General features: G+C 38.4%; 1 protein-coding gene across 3 annotated transcripts in view; it reads left to right on the forward strand.

Annotated features, from left to right (window-relative positions):
• The window catches only part of FTCDNL1 (formiminotransferase cyclodeaminase N-terminal like), a 267134-nt gene extending 248858 nt beyond the window's left edge, over positions 1-18276 (forward strand). For 2 of the 3 annotated variants that reach the window (XM_044060636.1, XM_044060637.1), the window contains 2 exons: positions 4101-4289; positions 17160-18276. In XM_044060636.1, coding sequence (XP_043916571.1) covers positions 4101-4289; positions 17160-17599 — 629 coding nt within the window. In that variant the 3' untranslated portion in view covers positions 17600-18276. Of the gene's footprint in view, positions 1-4100; positions 4290-17159 lie in introns of those variants that run through there. The other variant, XR_006363440.1, reaches the window with a different exon arrangement.
• The last annotated feature ends 231 nt before the right edge of the window (positions 18277-18507 follow it).

Below are 18507 nucleotides of genomic sequence, written 5' to 3' on the forward strand. Positions count from 1 at the left end.
CCAAAAGTAGGGCGAGAGAGCTAGTATTTTGGCCTTCTCTAGTAAAAGACATTGATAAAGTACCTTCTTCTTGTTCAGTATGCAGTAATACTAAACCACATTTGCAAAGAAAACCACTTCAGCTAAGTCATGTTTCTGGACTACCTTGGTCAACAGTAGCCATTGATATATTCGAGTGGAACAGTCCGCATTACTTAGTATTGGTAGACTCTTATTCAAACTGGTTTGAGATCGATTTACTACCTAACCTAACGTCCACTACTGTTATCACTAAGTTGAAACATAATTTCTTAGTCAATGGTAGTCCACACAAAGTTATTTCTGACAATGGTACTTAATTTACTAGTCGGTTGTTTTAGAAATTTGCAAGAGAATGGGACTTGTACATGCTACTAGTAATCCAGAATATCCACAATCAGATGGACTAGCTAAACGTGCAGTGCAAAGCAAATTGCTTGAAAGGTCAAACCTTGACAATACCAATGTCTTTTTGAATTTACTCAATCTCAGAAACATACCCCATGATGATATACTTGGCTTGCCTGCTCGGAGACTTCTTTTCAGGCAAACCAAAACAGCACTGCCTGTTAGTTCCAGTTTGTTGAGGCCTAAAAGCTAAGAACAACAGAACCATTAGAGCCCAATTATTCAGGAAGCATTGTTTCCAGAAGTCCAGCTATGATAAATCAGGCAGATTTCTTCGTCCATTGAAAGGAGGAGAGACAGTGAGGATACAAACGGTGAACGTTTTCGACTGGATTGGCCAAGTAACAAGTATATGTACAGAGCCAAGATCCTGCTTCATAGAATCTGAGGGTGTGAAGTATAGGAGAAATCGCAGACATCTTCTTCGTGTATCAGAATCGATATTGCAGTATTGTTCCTGTGATACAGACTCTAGATCTCAGAGCAATCCAGACAATGTTCCTGTTGCAGAACGTGTCTTAATTTCTACTTCCATTCCTGATGATGTTCCTGATATACCTAAGGTTAAACATTTTGCAGAGACAGTCCCAGTTGCTAAATCTGATTCTAACTTTTATGTCACACATTTTGGTTGTATTTCTAGACCTAGTGTGAAATACATAGCGACCTGGACTTGATTAAATATATGTGTATCTAGTTCTGTATAGTTGCATGACAAGAGAATTATTTGTATAGATTGCATTATTGTATAACCTATTTCTCGAAAGAGGGAGAATGTAGAACAGAGCATGTATGCTGTACCTTTAAGAAGCATTTCAAGGACTGAACGTGCATATAAATACTGAGCATGTGCTGATCTCAGACCCATTTTGAGAGTGCAGCCAGAGAGTGAGCATATATGAGTGTAATAACTAGTTTATATATAAGTTAGTTAGTAAGCCTCAGTCCTGATGTGTTTGTACATAATAAAGCTGCTTGAACAGGACCCACAAAGTCTCGTCTATTGTATCTTGACTAGACAAACGATACCCCTGTTGAAGTCTGGAAGTTAAGAGGGAAGAAAGTGATAAAGATTAATAGTATTTTAAAAAGAGGGGCATTGCCAACATCTTGGAAGAAAGCTGTGGTGGCTGTAATACCTAAAGATGGTAAAGACCAGTCAGACCCAGCTTCATATATAACCATTTCAATTTTAAACCATGATTATTAAGTGTTTGTCTATACTAGCTAGAAGAATGGCAAAAGTGTTGCCAAAAATTGACAAGATATGGCTCAGTGTGGTTTTGTAGAGGGGAGGCAAACATTTGACAATATTAATAGAACAATGATGATCCAGGGGAAAGTACAATATCAGTTGTTGGTGGGTCTTGTTACAGAAAGAGTATTCAGTAGTACAAGGTGGGATTTTATGAGCAGGGCAATGGAAGCATTTGCATTCCCTGATACAATCATAAGGTAAATTAGGAGGTTGTATGAAGATGAGAGGCATGAATGAAAGTGGGTGGGTTCCTCTCTGATAAGCTGTGCCTGAACAGAGGAGCCAGGTAGGGGTGTCCTGTTTCTACTTTGTAATTTGCTTTATATTTAGTGCCTTTGGCAAAGAAAATAAGGAACTCAGAAATTCAAGGATATAATTGCAATGATAATCAAGAAAAGTTGGCATTATTTGCAGATAGTATTATTTTGTACCTGATAAAGCCAAAGGACATCTCAGTGTCATAGAACATTTTGAGAGAGTTTCAATTCTTTTCAGGAGATAAAAATTAATTAAGATAAATCAAAGACTATAGCTATAAAGTATTAACCCACACATGAATTGGTTCAGCAGTACCCATATTATGGGGAAATCATAAGACAAAGTACTTGTGAGTATGGATTAGAAAGGATTCTGTTATGGCAGCTAGGGATATGTGATAAGAGACTAAAAAGATAGTACAAAAGTGAGAAACAGGAAGTGCTTATTTATGCATATGGATAACAGGATGCAAGCAGTGAAAATGGTTTTAGTCCATTTAGTTTTATAAACAGGTCAGGCATGTTTTTATCAACTGGAGACGTAGTTGTAGTATAGCCTTCCCCACCCACCACAGGGCCCATGTTAAAGCCTGTTCCTGAGATTCATTGAGTATAGCAGCCAAGTCTGACAAAATGACAGAGGCTTAATTCCAGTCAAACATTGAAGCAGGGGCTAGATTGTAAAATCTGGAATTCATGGGCAATCACACACACACACACACACACACACACACACACACACACACACACACACACACACACACACACACACACACACTCACTCACACTCACACTCACACTATTCTGTCTGCTTACTCAGTAGCAATCCCATTCTGGCAACTCACATACAACTGAATCACAAGAGTAGACCCTCCCTTATGTCTTGCAGGCAAACCATGTCCTGTTATCTTACTATGGTTACTTCATGGTCTTGAAAACTATAGCTCGCTGCTGCTTCTGCATTTGGATGGGAAAAAAAAACTCTTCAAGCAAAGTGAAAGCTTTTGAAAGTTACTAAATTTAGAATCTGGAGAAGTCTTGATATGAGCTACACAGTACTCTGAAACACTCTTTAAATAATGGTAGGGAGTGTCACTACTGGACAAACATGTATTTTAATATATTTCGTACATTTAGACCTGAGACGCCCCCACACCCACTTACACATTCCGCAGCCAAGAAAAATCCAGTTTACTTCTTGCAAGCGACAAGCCAGTACGTAGTGATTGCTTCGCTCTTCCTCCACTCCATCAAGAACTGTAGATAACTGACAGACAATATGTGTCTAAGCTTTCAGTACATCACTTGATAACATATCTCTAACAGAACTTTTTAACTGGGATAAGGTGATGGGTACTGTTCACCTTATATTTGCAGTGTTTAAGCTATGAACACAGAGGAACAATGCAGGAAGAAAGTAGGGTGCTTTAGTGTTTATTGCTGCTTAGAGAACAATTAAACATTAAATTGGCACAAAAGCAGCACAACTTGAGAAAACCAGATTGCCTTTGAAATTATATCACAAAATAGAATGCCCTTGGAAAATCATAGAGGTGGCAAATAATTAGTAGGCTCATGAAATAGTTTGTTTAGAGTAGAAATGCATCTCTTTTCGAACAGGGCCTGACCAGAATAGTAGACTTTACTGAATGGGCAAAATAAGATATGCATACCTTCTGCTATATTTCTGTCAAATGTAGTAATTCTGTCAGAAATTTACAATATTATATTTTCAGAAATTTAGAATGCTATGAGTGTGACATTTGTAAGGGATGTTTGGAACATCTTTACCTTTAATGAATTGCATGTCTATCTGTCTTGCTTTTAGTCTGTCCAATCATGATGTGGTATAGTATTTCAAAATCTGTAATTCTCAGATAGAAACACAGAATAGTTTAAAAATATCTTTTACTGCAGTTTTGTGTGAGCTCCACCCCTAAATTTATTCTTACAAACAAGTGCAGCTTGGGAGTAAGACTATTTCCCTCATTTCAAAATTTGATTTTTGGAATTATCTGTTTTGGATTTTGGAGCCTTATACAACTGTGCAGTTTCTTTTTTGTCTTTGAACCTTTGCCTTTCTATCTACTTATTAGTTTTACAGTAATGTTTTGCATTATGACCTTCAGATTTTAATTAACACCTGTCCTTTTATTTAGGTATAGCTGAGGAGTTAACCCATCAGGTTCCAGGTTGCAGCATATTTTATTTTGGGCATGCAGATCAGCCATTGAACAGGAGCCTTGTTGAAAGAAGAAAGGAACTTGGTTGGTTTAATAGCTGCTTTAATCTGAATGCCACAAGGCCTGATGTGGGTACAGAACTTTCGCTGAGATATGGCCTAACAGGTAATACAATTAACACCGATTACAGTAAATAAATTGGGAATGTATGCCTTCATTTAAAAGCAACGCAAGAGCAGTGAAGCAAATATTTAGAGCAGGGTAATACTGAAAAAAAGTTTTAAGATGTTCCTGTTAGTGTCTTAACAAAAGCATCATGGTGTATATTTAACAGTAATAGATTTTGTTTGGCTCATTTAGGGCAGGAAGAAATGGTACCCAAATGGTTTGCATGCAAACAACAATGTTAAATGCTAGATGGTATATGCAGCTGAAATCTGTTCTTGGATTGTATTCCACATGCTTTGTGTCAGTTATGCAGAATAGTTGACAACAAGAACCTGTTTTCATTTAGATTATTGATTATGTCCTACAGGTCTTGTAGGTAAAGCCTGGTATGTATGACACCTTTAGATTTGTAATGTTTTATATTGTGTGTGTAACTCCATCTTTTTTAGGCTCTGCTAACACTATCATTCCTTCTCAAAAAATTATCCATTCAAATAATTAAATTAAACTGTGTGATACACTACAGAGCTTGTTCTTCATGTTTGGGATCAGCTGCTCATTTCTTACTGATGATAACTGCCATTTTGTTAGTTTAATTTGATTTTAATTAACTGAATATGCCTAATGTAGAACTCGAAAGCAACTTCATAGTGATGAATCGACACAGCATTACAAGGAGATTGTCAGGAAAAGTAGCCAGCATTTGGATGAATTATTCCTAATGTTGGAGTCTTCATGGTGTTCGACCATACTTATTTCTAAGTGGCTGAATACTCATCAAGTGGGGTTTGCCAAGTCATACCCTACCTCTTTTAGATAATAGTGGTGACCTTTCAATTAAAATATAATACTAGGACACTGTGAGAGTATAGCCAGCATACTGAGTGTATAGGTGGCTTTCCCATCCCGATAAAATTTAATTTTTGTGTTTTCGGGTATTTAATTACTGCACTTTACTAACTTTAGACAGTTATTTCCTAGTGATTGTTGCAGAAAAATACTATTACAAACAGTAAGTGTTTATTGCTCATTGCCTTTCTCATTGTCAACTAGCAGTAACAGTTTCTGTCATAGTTTTCAAAATAAACAAGAAATGAGTCTCTGGCTTTACTAAATGCAAGAATATGGTTGCAAGACACCCCCAGGACCTGCACAACATGTCAATTGAGTTCCAGCTGCTCCATTTCTAAAATTTTAGCCAACGAATTCTTGTATATCCCAGGAATAAGCTTATTCTCAAAGATTTATTAAAGGCAGATACTATGATGTATGACTCCCACCGAGAAGAGAAGTAGAACAAATGTAGACTCCCACGGAGAAAAGAATTAGGAGAAATGTAGACTGAAGTCCCCAGATCAGTGGTCTTTTCCTCAGCTGAACTTAGGTCCTCCCAAATCCCATTGATGTCTCTGACTACATCTCCTTCAGGTCTCCCAGACCTGACTATTCAGTTTCTTCAGTGTCTGCTCTGATGAGAAGATTTTGCACTTTCTTCTCTGAGCAGGAGTTGCACAGATTTCTGCATTCACAGCTGGCTTCAGTCTTTTCTGTCATGTCCTCCAGGTCAGTGTGTGGACCTACATCTCCCTTGGATTGTAAAAAAAAATGATGAAAACCTTGTTAAAGGTCCCACTGGAGTTAGACATCATCTCAGCCCTCTGTTTTGATGATGGCCAGAGATAAATGCTTTCCCTGCACATCTTCCATTCCTACCCTGGGCCCAACCTTGGCACTAGGAGTATTTATGTTGACTATTGAATGCATACCATTATCTTTGGCACTGGCCATTTCTTTTGCTATGATGTCAACATCCATGGCACCAGTGACATTTATGCCAAGCAGCACCGATAGCCAGTAGGTCCGAGGTTGTCTGCACTGATGTGTTTTTGGCACCAAGATTCACCCTGACCCCCTCTGTTGCATTCTCAGTGTTGATACCTTTGACATTTGATACTGCATTGCTAAAGAATCAACAGTGTCAGACCCAGAATCAGTGTCATGAACTGCTGGGTTTTGGCATTGGCATTGCCTTCATCATTGACCTGACCCATGGCCTGAGGGCTCTTGGCATTGATGTCCTCTGCATTGACAACTGAGATGAGAGAGATGGCACTAGAGAGAGAATAGTGCTCTTGTCGTGGAACGGGCACATACCATGATAGCCCAACCCAAGTACACCCTCAAACATGGTGCTTTTAGCTGTCACTTATCTTCCAAACAAGAGCTAAGAAAGGAGTGTCCCTTGAAACACATGTGATTCAGAAATGAGTCTTCTGTGGATCTCTACATTAATTACAACGCCTTGTAAATGTATTCTGAAAGAGGACATGTAAGAGGAAACACCTGGGCTGTCCTTTAGAGACCACTTTCTATGAGGTAGAGGCATCTCCACAGTCCTCTCCAGAAAACTCAAAATTTGGGGAAAACCCTAGGAGCAATTGGGACAGACAGGATACTGGCCCATTGATCCCACCTCTCATGAAAAAGAGATCCTTAAGGAGGCATTCCAGTCTGCCCTGCCAGCAGATTGGTTACCCACTCCCTGACAAGTCGGTGGATATAGTTTGCAAGCATGCATGGAAGGTATTGCAGATCCCATACCTCAAAAGCCAGACAAACTTATCAGGACTGCCAAGGGAAGACCTGACTGGAGCAAGGGACCATTATTGCCTCAGTTGCAAAAAACAAAACAAAAAAACACCTAAGGTGGTGCTCAGCAATTCATTCTCCTGACGGGAAGTCCACTGCTTTGGTTCACTTGGAGAAATAAATATATTCCTCAAATACCTTCATTATCAGGGCCATAAATTGCTTAACATTTTATTTCTTTATTTATTTAATGTATCCTTTGACTGGGTTATTTCCACTAGGCTAGTGGCCTCTTTTCAAGGGAAACCAAGGTAGTATGTATACCACTAGGGAAAATTTGGGCAGAGTATCAGGGAACTTCCCATAACCTTTTTGATAGGTGCCATGGGATCTTTTACATCCACCTTAGCTACCACCAACTCAAGCAGATAGGATCTCATTTTAATGTCTCATCTGAATAATGACATAAACAGGTGTGCAGCACACCTTAATGCTTACCTGCAGTGCCAGCAGTCCAGTCACCTGAAGTGGGAATAGAATCCACAACCTTTTGGTCTTCCATCACTGTGATCAGGTTCCAGAGGGAGCTAGTCAACTAGTCAACAAGAAACTAGAGTTTTTCAGAAAACTTACACCTGGATATAGCAAACAGTTATAGTCACAGGTCAGTGATGAATACTGTAGTCACACTGTCCATGTTCTTGTTGCATACAGCTGTAGATGGAGCAGCAAGCACAGCAGGTTCAGGAATTATTATAAGATGACAACACTGGCTGAGGCTAGCTGGATTCTTGTAACATTTTAGAACAACCTTTGCAACATGATGGTTCCACATTATTTGGGCCAAAAGTTAAAGACTAGTTATAGCAAAGAAAGTACTAAGGCAAGATGCTTACTGCTGCTCCATGTTAGAATGAAGAAAAAGGAAGAACCACCACCCAAGTAAAAAAAAATGAAGTTTTATTTAAAACAAAACAAGCGCTTTCACGCATAAATATGCGCTTCATCCATGTTACTTCTCAGCTGATCAGAGATTTAATGCCAGGAATCAAAAAAATGTAAAGAACGTGATTACAAGAAATCACAACAGTCTAAGTATATATGCAGAGATGGAGCTCCCCAACGACGCAGCGGGTTCTCCAGTGGCTACCATCTTAGAAGCAGCAGTGGTCCACACAGCTAGTAATTCCACAGCCCTTTTTCTGGAAATGGGCAGCAGAATCCCCGAAGGGCTGCCCAGCAGTGCCCTGCATTCAGAAGCGTGTATGGCCTTCACACAAGATGTTTAGATCAAGGCTACTGAATACACTTTTTTCAGACACCACCCATATCTTCATTGCCCTTCCCACAAGTCCATTCAATCAAAAGCAAGCAGCAATTCAAGAGGTGTACAGTCTGCATACTACTACAAAAAGAGCAGTACAGGAGGTATCTGGGTTTTACTCAAGATGCTTTTTAGTTCCTAAAAAGACAAAGGAACGCATGCCATTCCTCGGTGTTAGTTAAATTGTTGTTCAAACTACTTTTCATGTGGGCACAATAGAGTTAATCCTTCCTTACCTTCAGGAGGGAGACTGAATGTGGTATTTGGATCTCTAGGATGTTTAGCTTTATATAAGGATGGCTAATGCATCCAAGAAATCCCTTTGCTTCCAAGCAGGAGATGGTCACTACCAATTCAGAGCTTTAATCAAGTGCATGGCTCAAGCATCTCATCTTAGACTGCTAGAGAGAAAAAAATACTCTCATATTTGTATGACTGTCTTATAGTCACAGTTTCAAACAAATTACTCATCAAAGCAAGAGACTAGTTGGTATGTCTGTATTGGGGATATCTGCAATCCTTCAAAAATTGGAGGTGGATCATAATAAGTCTTTCTGTCAACAAGATGCAATCAAGTTCAGGAGACAATCAGGATTCTACTCACTCAACAAGTACCCACAGGAGACTTGGTCCTGAAGTTCTTAGGATTAATGGCAGGCTCAGTACAGTTGACACATCTTACAAGACATGAGGGCATTCAAGGGTCACATATACCTGTATAATCATTCTGTCCAGGTCTTTTTTAAGCACATTTATTGAATTATCACTTAAGACATAGGTAAACATGCATTTATATGAAAGCAAAGAAACCATAGTAACATGTTCTTAGTTACAAACATTATATATCACATATGTTTTTTTGTATAACTATTATCAAGCCAACATTAGATAATTTGCTCATTTCCTGCCTTCCTTTAAATCTCACTCTTCCTCCTCCAAAACATTATTCTGCATGTATTGCTCCCACAATTTCTATTTTTTCTATGTAATTTGCTCCTCCCCTTTAATAAAGCTCCCACTTCCATTTTTTTTATTTCTGTTACAATATTCAGTACATCAAATACAGTTGCTTCAGACTTTGATTTCCATTTTCTAGTAATTGTTTGGTTTGGCAGCCACCATAATTAAACTTAACAAAGCCTTACTGTGTCTAGGCAATTCAGATCATATATCCCAGCTCAAAAAGTCATTTTTTAGTTACACCCATTTGCTAACCCCATATTTCCAACAAAGTACTCTGTAAGGAATTTTTGAAGTCTGCCAACTCATTGCACTCCCAGAACATATGTTCCAAGTTACCTCTTTCTTCCTCATCACACCTTCAGTATTTTCCATTTGATTAGGGCATAAAAATACCTATGCAAACACTTACAAGCAAAAATTCTAAATCTTCCTGGCTTTGTTTCATACTTGTTAGCCATAGATATGCCCTCTCATTGCTTGTCCAATCTATCTACCACAATCTCAAATGAAAGAAACAAACACACCCCCAGAATACCACCATAACCAATTAACTTAAAACAAACACATAAACTATGTACATCTTCATATAATGAGGTTTAACCCTCCTGATTGTAACAATTGTCCCAAATTGACAGCTGCACCCATAAGCATTATGTAACCTAAACGTATGGTTATCCATGCTAAATTGCATGTTACAGCCTGTGCTCACACTTACACTAATTTCTATCTGTTCTTGTCTTATCTTTCTTCTGCTCCCAGATGTCAAAAACAGGTTGTATGCGTTCAGAAAACATTAACTTTTTAGCATTGAAAGACTGCACTGGCCCTTATTGCCTACCCCTATAGTCAGCTTGCCTCCATGGAAACATAAGAACAAAATATACAGCTGCCCTGAACTGCAGAAGTCTCAACTTACATTGATCATTTAATTTCTAAAGGAAAACTTTTCATTACATTGTGTACTCTTATTTACTTTCATGCACAATAAACGTGTTATTAGATTAAACCAAGGGCCTTAATCCAGACATTCACCTTTGCAAATGTTAAGAGAAAATGTATCAACTGTACGTACAGCCCATGCCCAACCTCAAAAACCCAAGATTACAGCATATTGACTTAAACATGCTTTTGTCCAGCTTTTCTCTTTTTACATGGTAATGCGTACATTTCTTAAAATTAAAATAGAACAAACAAAGTAGTTATTTACTTTTGTATCTTTATCACATACAACTGAAAATGCTTTACTATATAACATACAACTTACATCATGAAATGTTTTATACAACTATTGTTAAGAACTAAAATTATTTTACGTAATCAGAGCTGCTCAGATTTGGCCTCCTTAGAGCTCTGAAGGCAGTCTGAACGAAATTCGAGGCATCCTGTGAATTCTACTGAAAAATAAGTATTTTTATAACCTTCTTTGCAGTTTACTGTTTGCAACTGTTTTGACACCGACTTTAAACTGTTTTTGTTGTTTGTGACTATGTTTTCTGCACTGCCTATTTATAGTACTTGAACAATTTATAGCATAGGCTAGATTCAGGCTTGCTGAATCTAGACTGCTTGGCATTTTCTAAGCAGTAAAAGCAGCCATCTTACATTAAGAGGTCCCTCTTGCACCCTCGTGGCAGAAGAGTGTAGTCAAGGACCCATCTGAATTTGGGATTGTTGGAACAAGGCTCAGTCTTGGGCTGGATATTTTGAAAACTGTTTTACTTAGCTGATATTTAAACACAAAGTTTGCAATGGAGGTTAGCACTGCTGTACATGCAAATGCTTAAAAAGTCAATGTTTCCCTAGATAACTGCTAGGGAACCCTCCTAAGCTTCCCTACTTCTAGGCCTGCAAGGTAGTTGCACACTGCTGCCCGGAGAGCAACCCAGCTATACTTTTTGAGGTGCTGGCACAGGTTTCTTCCCCCCTAAACCTCCCATAGATTAGCTGATTTTAGTAGTTCTACAATAGAACCTAGTCCATCTAGCTCACACTCCACCACTTATTACAGAATACACCTGGCATAATGGAAGGTCAGTTTCCCACCATTTCTCCAGCCAGCCTGATTGACATGGAAATCCTGAGGCAATGTAGCAACTCATGTATATAGACAGCCTACTACTCCTAAAACATGCAAATACAATATGTGAGAGATGTATCTATACTATGAATCTGGAATCAGTGCTGTATGTCTCTGTTACGTAACAACAGATCAAATACCAAGCAACAACAAGTCAAATACCAAGCAGGTTGTCAGCACCCACACTCCACCTCCCACACATACAAAGCACACAACACATAAACCCACATTTGCAGAGGTATTCACAAGAAATATACCAAAAGAGCAAAGACCTCCCAGCGCAAACCTTTTGCACACAATATGGTCCCAACAGCACCCACTACACATAATATATGCATCAGTGTCTCACCCAGTAAGCCTGTAAGGCAAAGCATATCTAAACCAAATGTCTTGATCATAGGAGACTTCATAGTGAGACAAACAGATGTCCCCCTCACTAGGCTGGACGGTCAGCTGCCTGTCTGGTGCCAGGATCTGCCAAATCAAGCACGCACTCAGGTCTCTCAGCAACAAGTACTGTTATGACTCTGTCTTAGTCCATGTTGGAGTGAATGACTTGAAATGTACCTCACTGGACTATGTAAAGAGAAGACAAGGTGTAGCTTTCGGATTATGTGTCCCAGGCTGGTATGTTCCTAGCCCTAAGCAGTATCCTTCCCTTACCCAGGATGATGCCACAATACAAACAAAAAAAAATGATTGACTTCAGCAGTTGGCTTAGCTTCTGATGTCACTCCAGGGGGATCCAGTATTTGACAGCCTTGGATGATATGGTTGACAGACCACCCTGCTTTGTCAGAGATGGTCTTCACCTGTCACCTTTAGGCTTTAGGTTGCTGGCAAAGGTACTTGCCTCCCCATGGGGCCTTTTTAGGCAATGTCATAAGACAAAAATTCCCGACCTAAAAATATCCTCCAGAAACAAACTTGGTTATGCTGCTTAATGCTAGGTGTCTAAATCAGAAACTTCACTCACTTGAGGCACTTCTCACCCTGGAAGATGCTGATGTCTGCACAGTCACAGAGTCATGATTCAAGGCCTCAGATTGTACCCCAGACATGCAGGGCTACAATGAACTCCACATATTCAGGCCCTTTTCCCCACTGTAGTGCAATCCTGAAGTTAGTATATATGGTTAGGGGGTTTGGGGGGCTTTACTTTAATGTTTCAGTGTTATGCGTTTCAGTCAAATGAGTTTTCAGTCTTTTGAACTTTCAGTGTTTTGGTCTCAGTCAAATGAATTTCAGTCAAATGAAATTTAGGTCATATGAAGTAGACCCATATATATATATATATATATATATATATATATATATATATATATATATATATATATATATATTGCCTGTGAGGACTCTCAGTACAAACTGTGTACACCATTGACCTACTCTGGTCCCAAAATGAAGACTTCATCTAATAAAGATCACGGAGCAGCTGTGTACTTTAGTAAAAGTGCTTTAATTAAGATGGTACTGTCTCTTTTCTTGCCACCTCAGGGGGATCACAAGTCATCTGTTAAATGAGGAGTAGTATGCTGAATTTTGTAATGATAAGCTTGTATCTTTTTACATTTGTATAATTATCATTATTAATCTATTGTATGTACCTAGTTAGTTTGTTTGTTATTGGAGCTTTTCTCCCCAGGACTCCATTGAAAACAGGTTCATTTTGGCCCAATGGACTATCCTGGTAAACCAACTGCAAATAAATGCAAATAAAATAAATAGTATTGGTCAGTGGTACCAAGCCAGAGCGCTTTAACTCCCATTTTTGATCTACTGTATCTCTTTGTCCACTGTGTACAGTGAAAACCTTTCTATCTACACTTTTTCTGAAACCTTCTGTTCATTAATCTTCTTACTTATCTACCCCTAGCTCTCTTTTGTGGTTAGAAATTACCAGCTTTGCTCTCTCTATTTACTCTTTCTTATCCTTCTTTCAGAACTTGTTTGTGTACTCCGTTACTGTTGGTTCTTAAATCAACTATACTAGATTCAAATTAAAATGGACTAAATGGTAGTTGTAGCTCTTCATTGTAATAGAATAGCTGATAACTTCTTACTCTCAGCAAGTCCATAAGCTGTTGTTTTAGCAGCTTTGGAATTATTATTACTTGTCTATGGCATGTCTTGGTTACATTCTGTATATTTGCATTTGTCCCAGGCCATGACTAAAGCAGCCCTTGGACTTACCCGATTAACAAATGAATGTATAATAAATATGGCCCCTGGCTAATGAGCTTAATAACAACAGCTGTTACTACAGTAATCTGATAGGTTTTCCTTTTTGGTATGTCTTAGAGAAACATTGATTAGATGAGAGTTTATGATATGAATGTCTGATCATTTAAGTAATGCTAATGTAGGCCTAGGAAATGTGATTAAATAGGTCCTTCCTTTTTTTTTTTACAAGCTGTTAAAAAATATATTTGAACATTTTTTTGACATGGTTACCCATAATCTTTTGTGTGATGATTGCAAATATGAGCTTTTTAAATTGCTGCAGGGTTCATTGTCATTGGCACTGAGTAGAATGGAGAAGAGAAACTCCAGGTTTCTTTAGTTTTCAAAAACACTTAATATATAGAACCCTGTGGTGCTCTGAGTCTGATCAGAAGAATTTGGATGAACATACAGTCATGTGGTGGCTTGATTATGGTCTAATTCACAACCAACGTTTATGCAGGGTGCCCTGCACCTGATATATGTATTTGTATTAGGATATCCTCCAAGGCTGAATCCTGTTTCTGTTTGAGCTTACTGTCCAGGTTAATGACACATGACAGTAATGCAGTATGTGTAGTCCTATACTTAATTTTGATGGTCAGTTTTCCTCAACTTTTTCACTCTTTTTGCCTCCTCAAGTGCAGTCATACATCAATTGTATGGGCTTTGGTCTAGTTAGAACAGAAGCTAAGTAGCAATACCTTAATCATCAGAGCAGCCCAAGCAAAAGTAGTCATGTTTGAAGGTAACAAAGGTTGTACCAGATCCTAACCCCCCCCCCCCAAAAAAAAAAAAGAAATCAGGCTGCTTGCCTATAGCCATGAGAGGAAAGAGACTCAGGATGGTGCCTGGCTATTATATGCATATCATATGTGCTGTTGCAAAAAAGACAGATGAATCTTGACTTTTTATTTTGATAAAAACGTATTTCCAGGCTGACGTTTTGGGATCAACAGACAGCACTGGCACTCTGCTCTACTACTTTCTTATAATGATCTCTTCCTAATAATTGATTGATCACAGACTGTAATCAGTGCATTGTGATATTACTTAGCCTGTAGCTACAGTACAGAACATCATTGCTTCCTTGCCCTTACTATAAGCTAGCCTGGTTCCCATTGTATTACCTGCAGTTCTGCACAGCACAGATGTCCCGATACCAGAATTGCTGCTGGGATGTGGGCTGGAATGAGTTCAGCAAGTGCCCTGCCAGGCACTAAAGACTTTACTATGCATTCCTGTCAAACTGCAGGACTACAAAAGAAAAAGTGATAAAGCTTTCAGTACTATTGTTACTGTCACTTAGAAAAGTCTTCCTATGAGTGTACAAAGTAGTACTACATTTCTACAAATAATTATTTTGTTTTTGAGTAAATTCACATGTCTACATTAGGTTTAATATTGATTCACCTTGCTTCATACAGAGTCACTGCCTGCCAAGTACCTCCTTGTTTACCATTAGCCTGTTAATTTATATGATATCTGTGATTCTTCCTTAGAGACTGGATGTTATTTTGACTGGCATCAACCTTAAGTCCCTGAATACTACAGTATATTTTTAATAGCTTACATGCATATTGGTTCTGTATTTATTGCTGACGTTTGATATGCTACTAATGAATCCCATTGTGCATTTATTGACAACTGTTTTAGTAGATGGGACATTACGTTGCCATATATGACAGAATGTCACATAACATCCTTGCAGACATCATTGTACTAAAATGATCACAAATGTAAGCAACACAGTTTGCATTAGTGATCCATATTAAAGCAAAGTAAAATCAAAACCTAGTTCTTTTCCACAAAGCACAAGTACTTCAACAAAAGATACTTAAATTATGCTTTATACACCCTCCTGACATGGAGCTACACTCCCTAATATATTAATTCCATATTCACACAACCGTGTGATCAAAGTGAGTCAGTAAATATTATGCTATATTTGACAATCTTGAAGTCACCTATACCGTAATGTGATCAAAGCCACCATTGGCAATAAGGAAAGAAACGTTTGACTGTGTGTGTGTGTGTGTGTGTGTGTGTGTGTGTGTGTGTGTGTGTGTGTGTGTGTGTGTGTATGTGTGTATATATATATATATATATATATATATATATATATATATATATATATATATATGTATATATATGTATATATAGATATAATTTCCCCCAATATTTCCTGTAAAGGTTTTCTGCTTCAACTGTGAATTCAGTAATCAAAATGCAGTACTTAATCAGATATTGAAAACCCACTGCTTGTAAGCATATTTAATAAATGTATTGAGAAAATATTCAGGTGTGTTAAAACGTTTGCATACTGATTAACATTATTCTTTTAACAACCATGGTTGTGCACCTGTGTGTGTGTGTGTGTGTGTGTGTGTGTGTGTGTGTGTGTGTGTGTGTGTGTGTGTGTGTGTGTGTGTGTCTGCATTTTTTTAGGCATACATATTTGTGTCTGATAACTCTGTAGTATAATTTAGAACATATCAGGTAAATATTACAGTTTAAATTGTTTCTGATTCTTTTGGAAGCTGATGGGTGACTGGAGGTCCGCAACCTCCCCCAAGAAAACAAATGAAACTTTAAACACTAAGGCTTTATCTGTAAAGAGATGTTAATGATGTTGTTTGTAAGAAATAACATTACAGACCTGACACCTATGCACACAGTTAATGTTACTGCACTGTGTTTCAGAACTGTACTTAACCATGAAAACTGCAAAGTATATAAACATTTTTGGAAGTGTTACTGGAAATAAGCATTTGCATTTAACATTGCAGTGCAGTAACATTAACTGTGTGCATAGGTGTCAGGTCTGTAATGTTATTTCTTACAAACAACATCATTAACATCTCTTTACAGATAAAGCCTTAGTGTTTAATGTTCCATATTGCAGCATAGCGTCCTTTCAAAAATTGTGCAGTGTTTTGAAAAGATGTATAGGTTCACAAATTCCAAAGAATTATTGACACTGATTTTACCTGTAGTTTGCTTCAGAGGCCTATATTTCTTTGATGCTTGTATAACGCATTAATTACAGCATTCAGCTGAGAGTCAGCCAGAAGCACAAATGCTATGCAATTCTGATGCAATGTATTTTATTCTTTTTTTTTTTGTTAATGAGATGGTTCCGTTTAGCAATGCAGAGGCTGGGTATTGATCAGTGTTGTCATTTCACATTCAGTTAGCAGTTTTGATGTTGGAGGAGGGGCAGGTGTCCATAAGGAGAATCCAGTGGCTTGTTTTCCTGCCACTGTGAGATGGGTTTAGAAGTGTTAAATACCTAGGAGAAGCTACGGCTATGCATTTACTAAAAGACAGGGGGGACCAGTTTCACTTATTTATTATGTAGGAAAATGCATACAGACATACACACATAAACACACCTGTAATTGATTTGTGTGATTGTTCCCAAACTAGAAGTCAAGGGAGGGCGAGATTATGTAGGTACAGCATAGATAAAAAAAAAAAAAAAAAAAAAAAACACCTAAATACAGCAGTGACTACAGCTTTGTAGTCCTTGCTTTTTAATTAGATTGGTGAGGAACAAATTGCCAAGAATTGGACACTGAGTAAGCCCTGACTGACATGGTGTGGTGGTGGTGGGGGATGGACTGTTTCTATCAACATACAAAAAATGAACTTTTAATTTAAAGATATTTTTGTTGTTTTTTTTATGTAGGAGTTGGAGCCAGTCCTTATGTCATGAACTGCAATGTGACTTTAGACAGCCAGGATTTGAATGCAGGAAGAAAGATTGCCAGCTCAATCCGTGGAGTGAACCAAGGTGGCATCCAAGGTGTTCAGGCTATGGCTTTCCCTCATGTTGGAAAAGTTGAAATTGCATGTAATGTGGAGAGCGTCAAGGAAGAAAAGCCCACAACATCAGTGATGGAAAGCAAGAATTTTGTTTCTTACCGCATTGGGGGGCAGTGCTACGTATATGCAACTCCACAAACAATAGAAGCCAGAGTTCAAACCTTGGCTGAACATTATGGCTTTGGCACTGTTGGCATTGCATTAGTAGGTTTTACACCACAGAAATGCAAAAGTCTTGCAGAAATAGCTTTATCTCAGGGGGCTGCAGAATTCTGGAAAAAACAAGAACGTGTTTACATGTAAGACATGAAAACAGAGGCAAGACTGCCTTGACAAGTAAAAAGAAAAAGAATCCCTTCCAGCTATAAGACATAAATCCACAATATTTTTTAATACAAATTGTTTAATTTCTGAGAAACTGATAATTTGAGGAACTGATAATTTCACAGTTTCTTCAAAAAACAAACAAAAAATCATTCCTGCTCATGTCTCTATCTTAGCAGGTACACAGTTGTTCTGATAGTGCAGTTGCCCTAATGTATGCTATTATTTCTAGTCTTTTGGTTTCACACCTTTTATACATTTGTTACAACATCTTAGGGTCACTACTTTGAGTCATAAGAGTGCAGATTTTTGTGGAATGCATTGAGGTTTGTCATTTGCAGTTAGAGCTATGTTTCTGATGTATGAAATTTATCCTGGTAGCAAAGTGGGGATGAGAGCTGCTTCCTAGTCAATTTATTTTTATCATGTGGAAAATAAGATGTTCTCCTGTTTGATTCTTGTCTGGGTGCCCTGTGTTCCTCTGTTTAACCCGGGTGTTCAGGTCCCCCCCTCCCCATATTCCAAAGACATGCAGTAAATGGATCGGGCCCTCTAAACTGGACATAGGTATAGGATCATAGGAAGCCACTAGGCTAATGGCCCTGGGGTCCTTACAAGTCTAGCCAACAGTTTATCCCCAAAAAAGTAATCTCAGTCAGCACCTGTCGCCCCTGTCAGTGAGGGACAAAGGTGGAACCCCTGGGACAAATTTGTGGTTTCCCAGCCACTCATCAAGGTTGCGCTTTGAGGGTCAACGAGGTACTCTGTTTGACATGTATGGGAAGTCTATTCCAGAGACGGGGCAGCCTCTGGGAGACAAACCTGTCTCTCCAGCAGGTTCTGTTGATGTTGCTTATTAGATTTAGGCCTTTCGAGCAGGTAATACA

Source organism: Protopterus annectens, chromosome 2.part0 (genome assembly GCF_019279795.1).
Source record: "Protopterus annectens isolate FY-2018-M chromosome 2.part0, PAN1.0, whole genome shotgun sequence".
Lineage (NCBI taxonomy): Eukaryota > Metazoa > Chordata > Ceratodontiformes > Protopteridae > Protopterus > Protopterus annectens.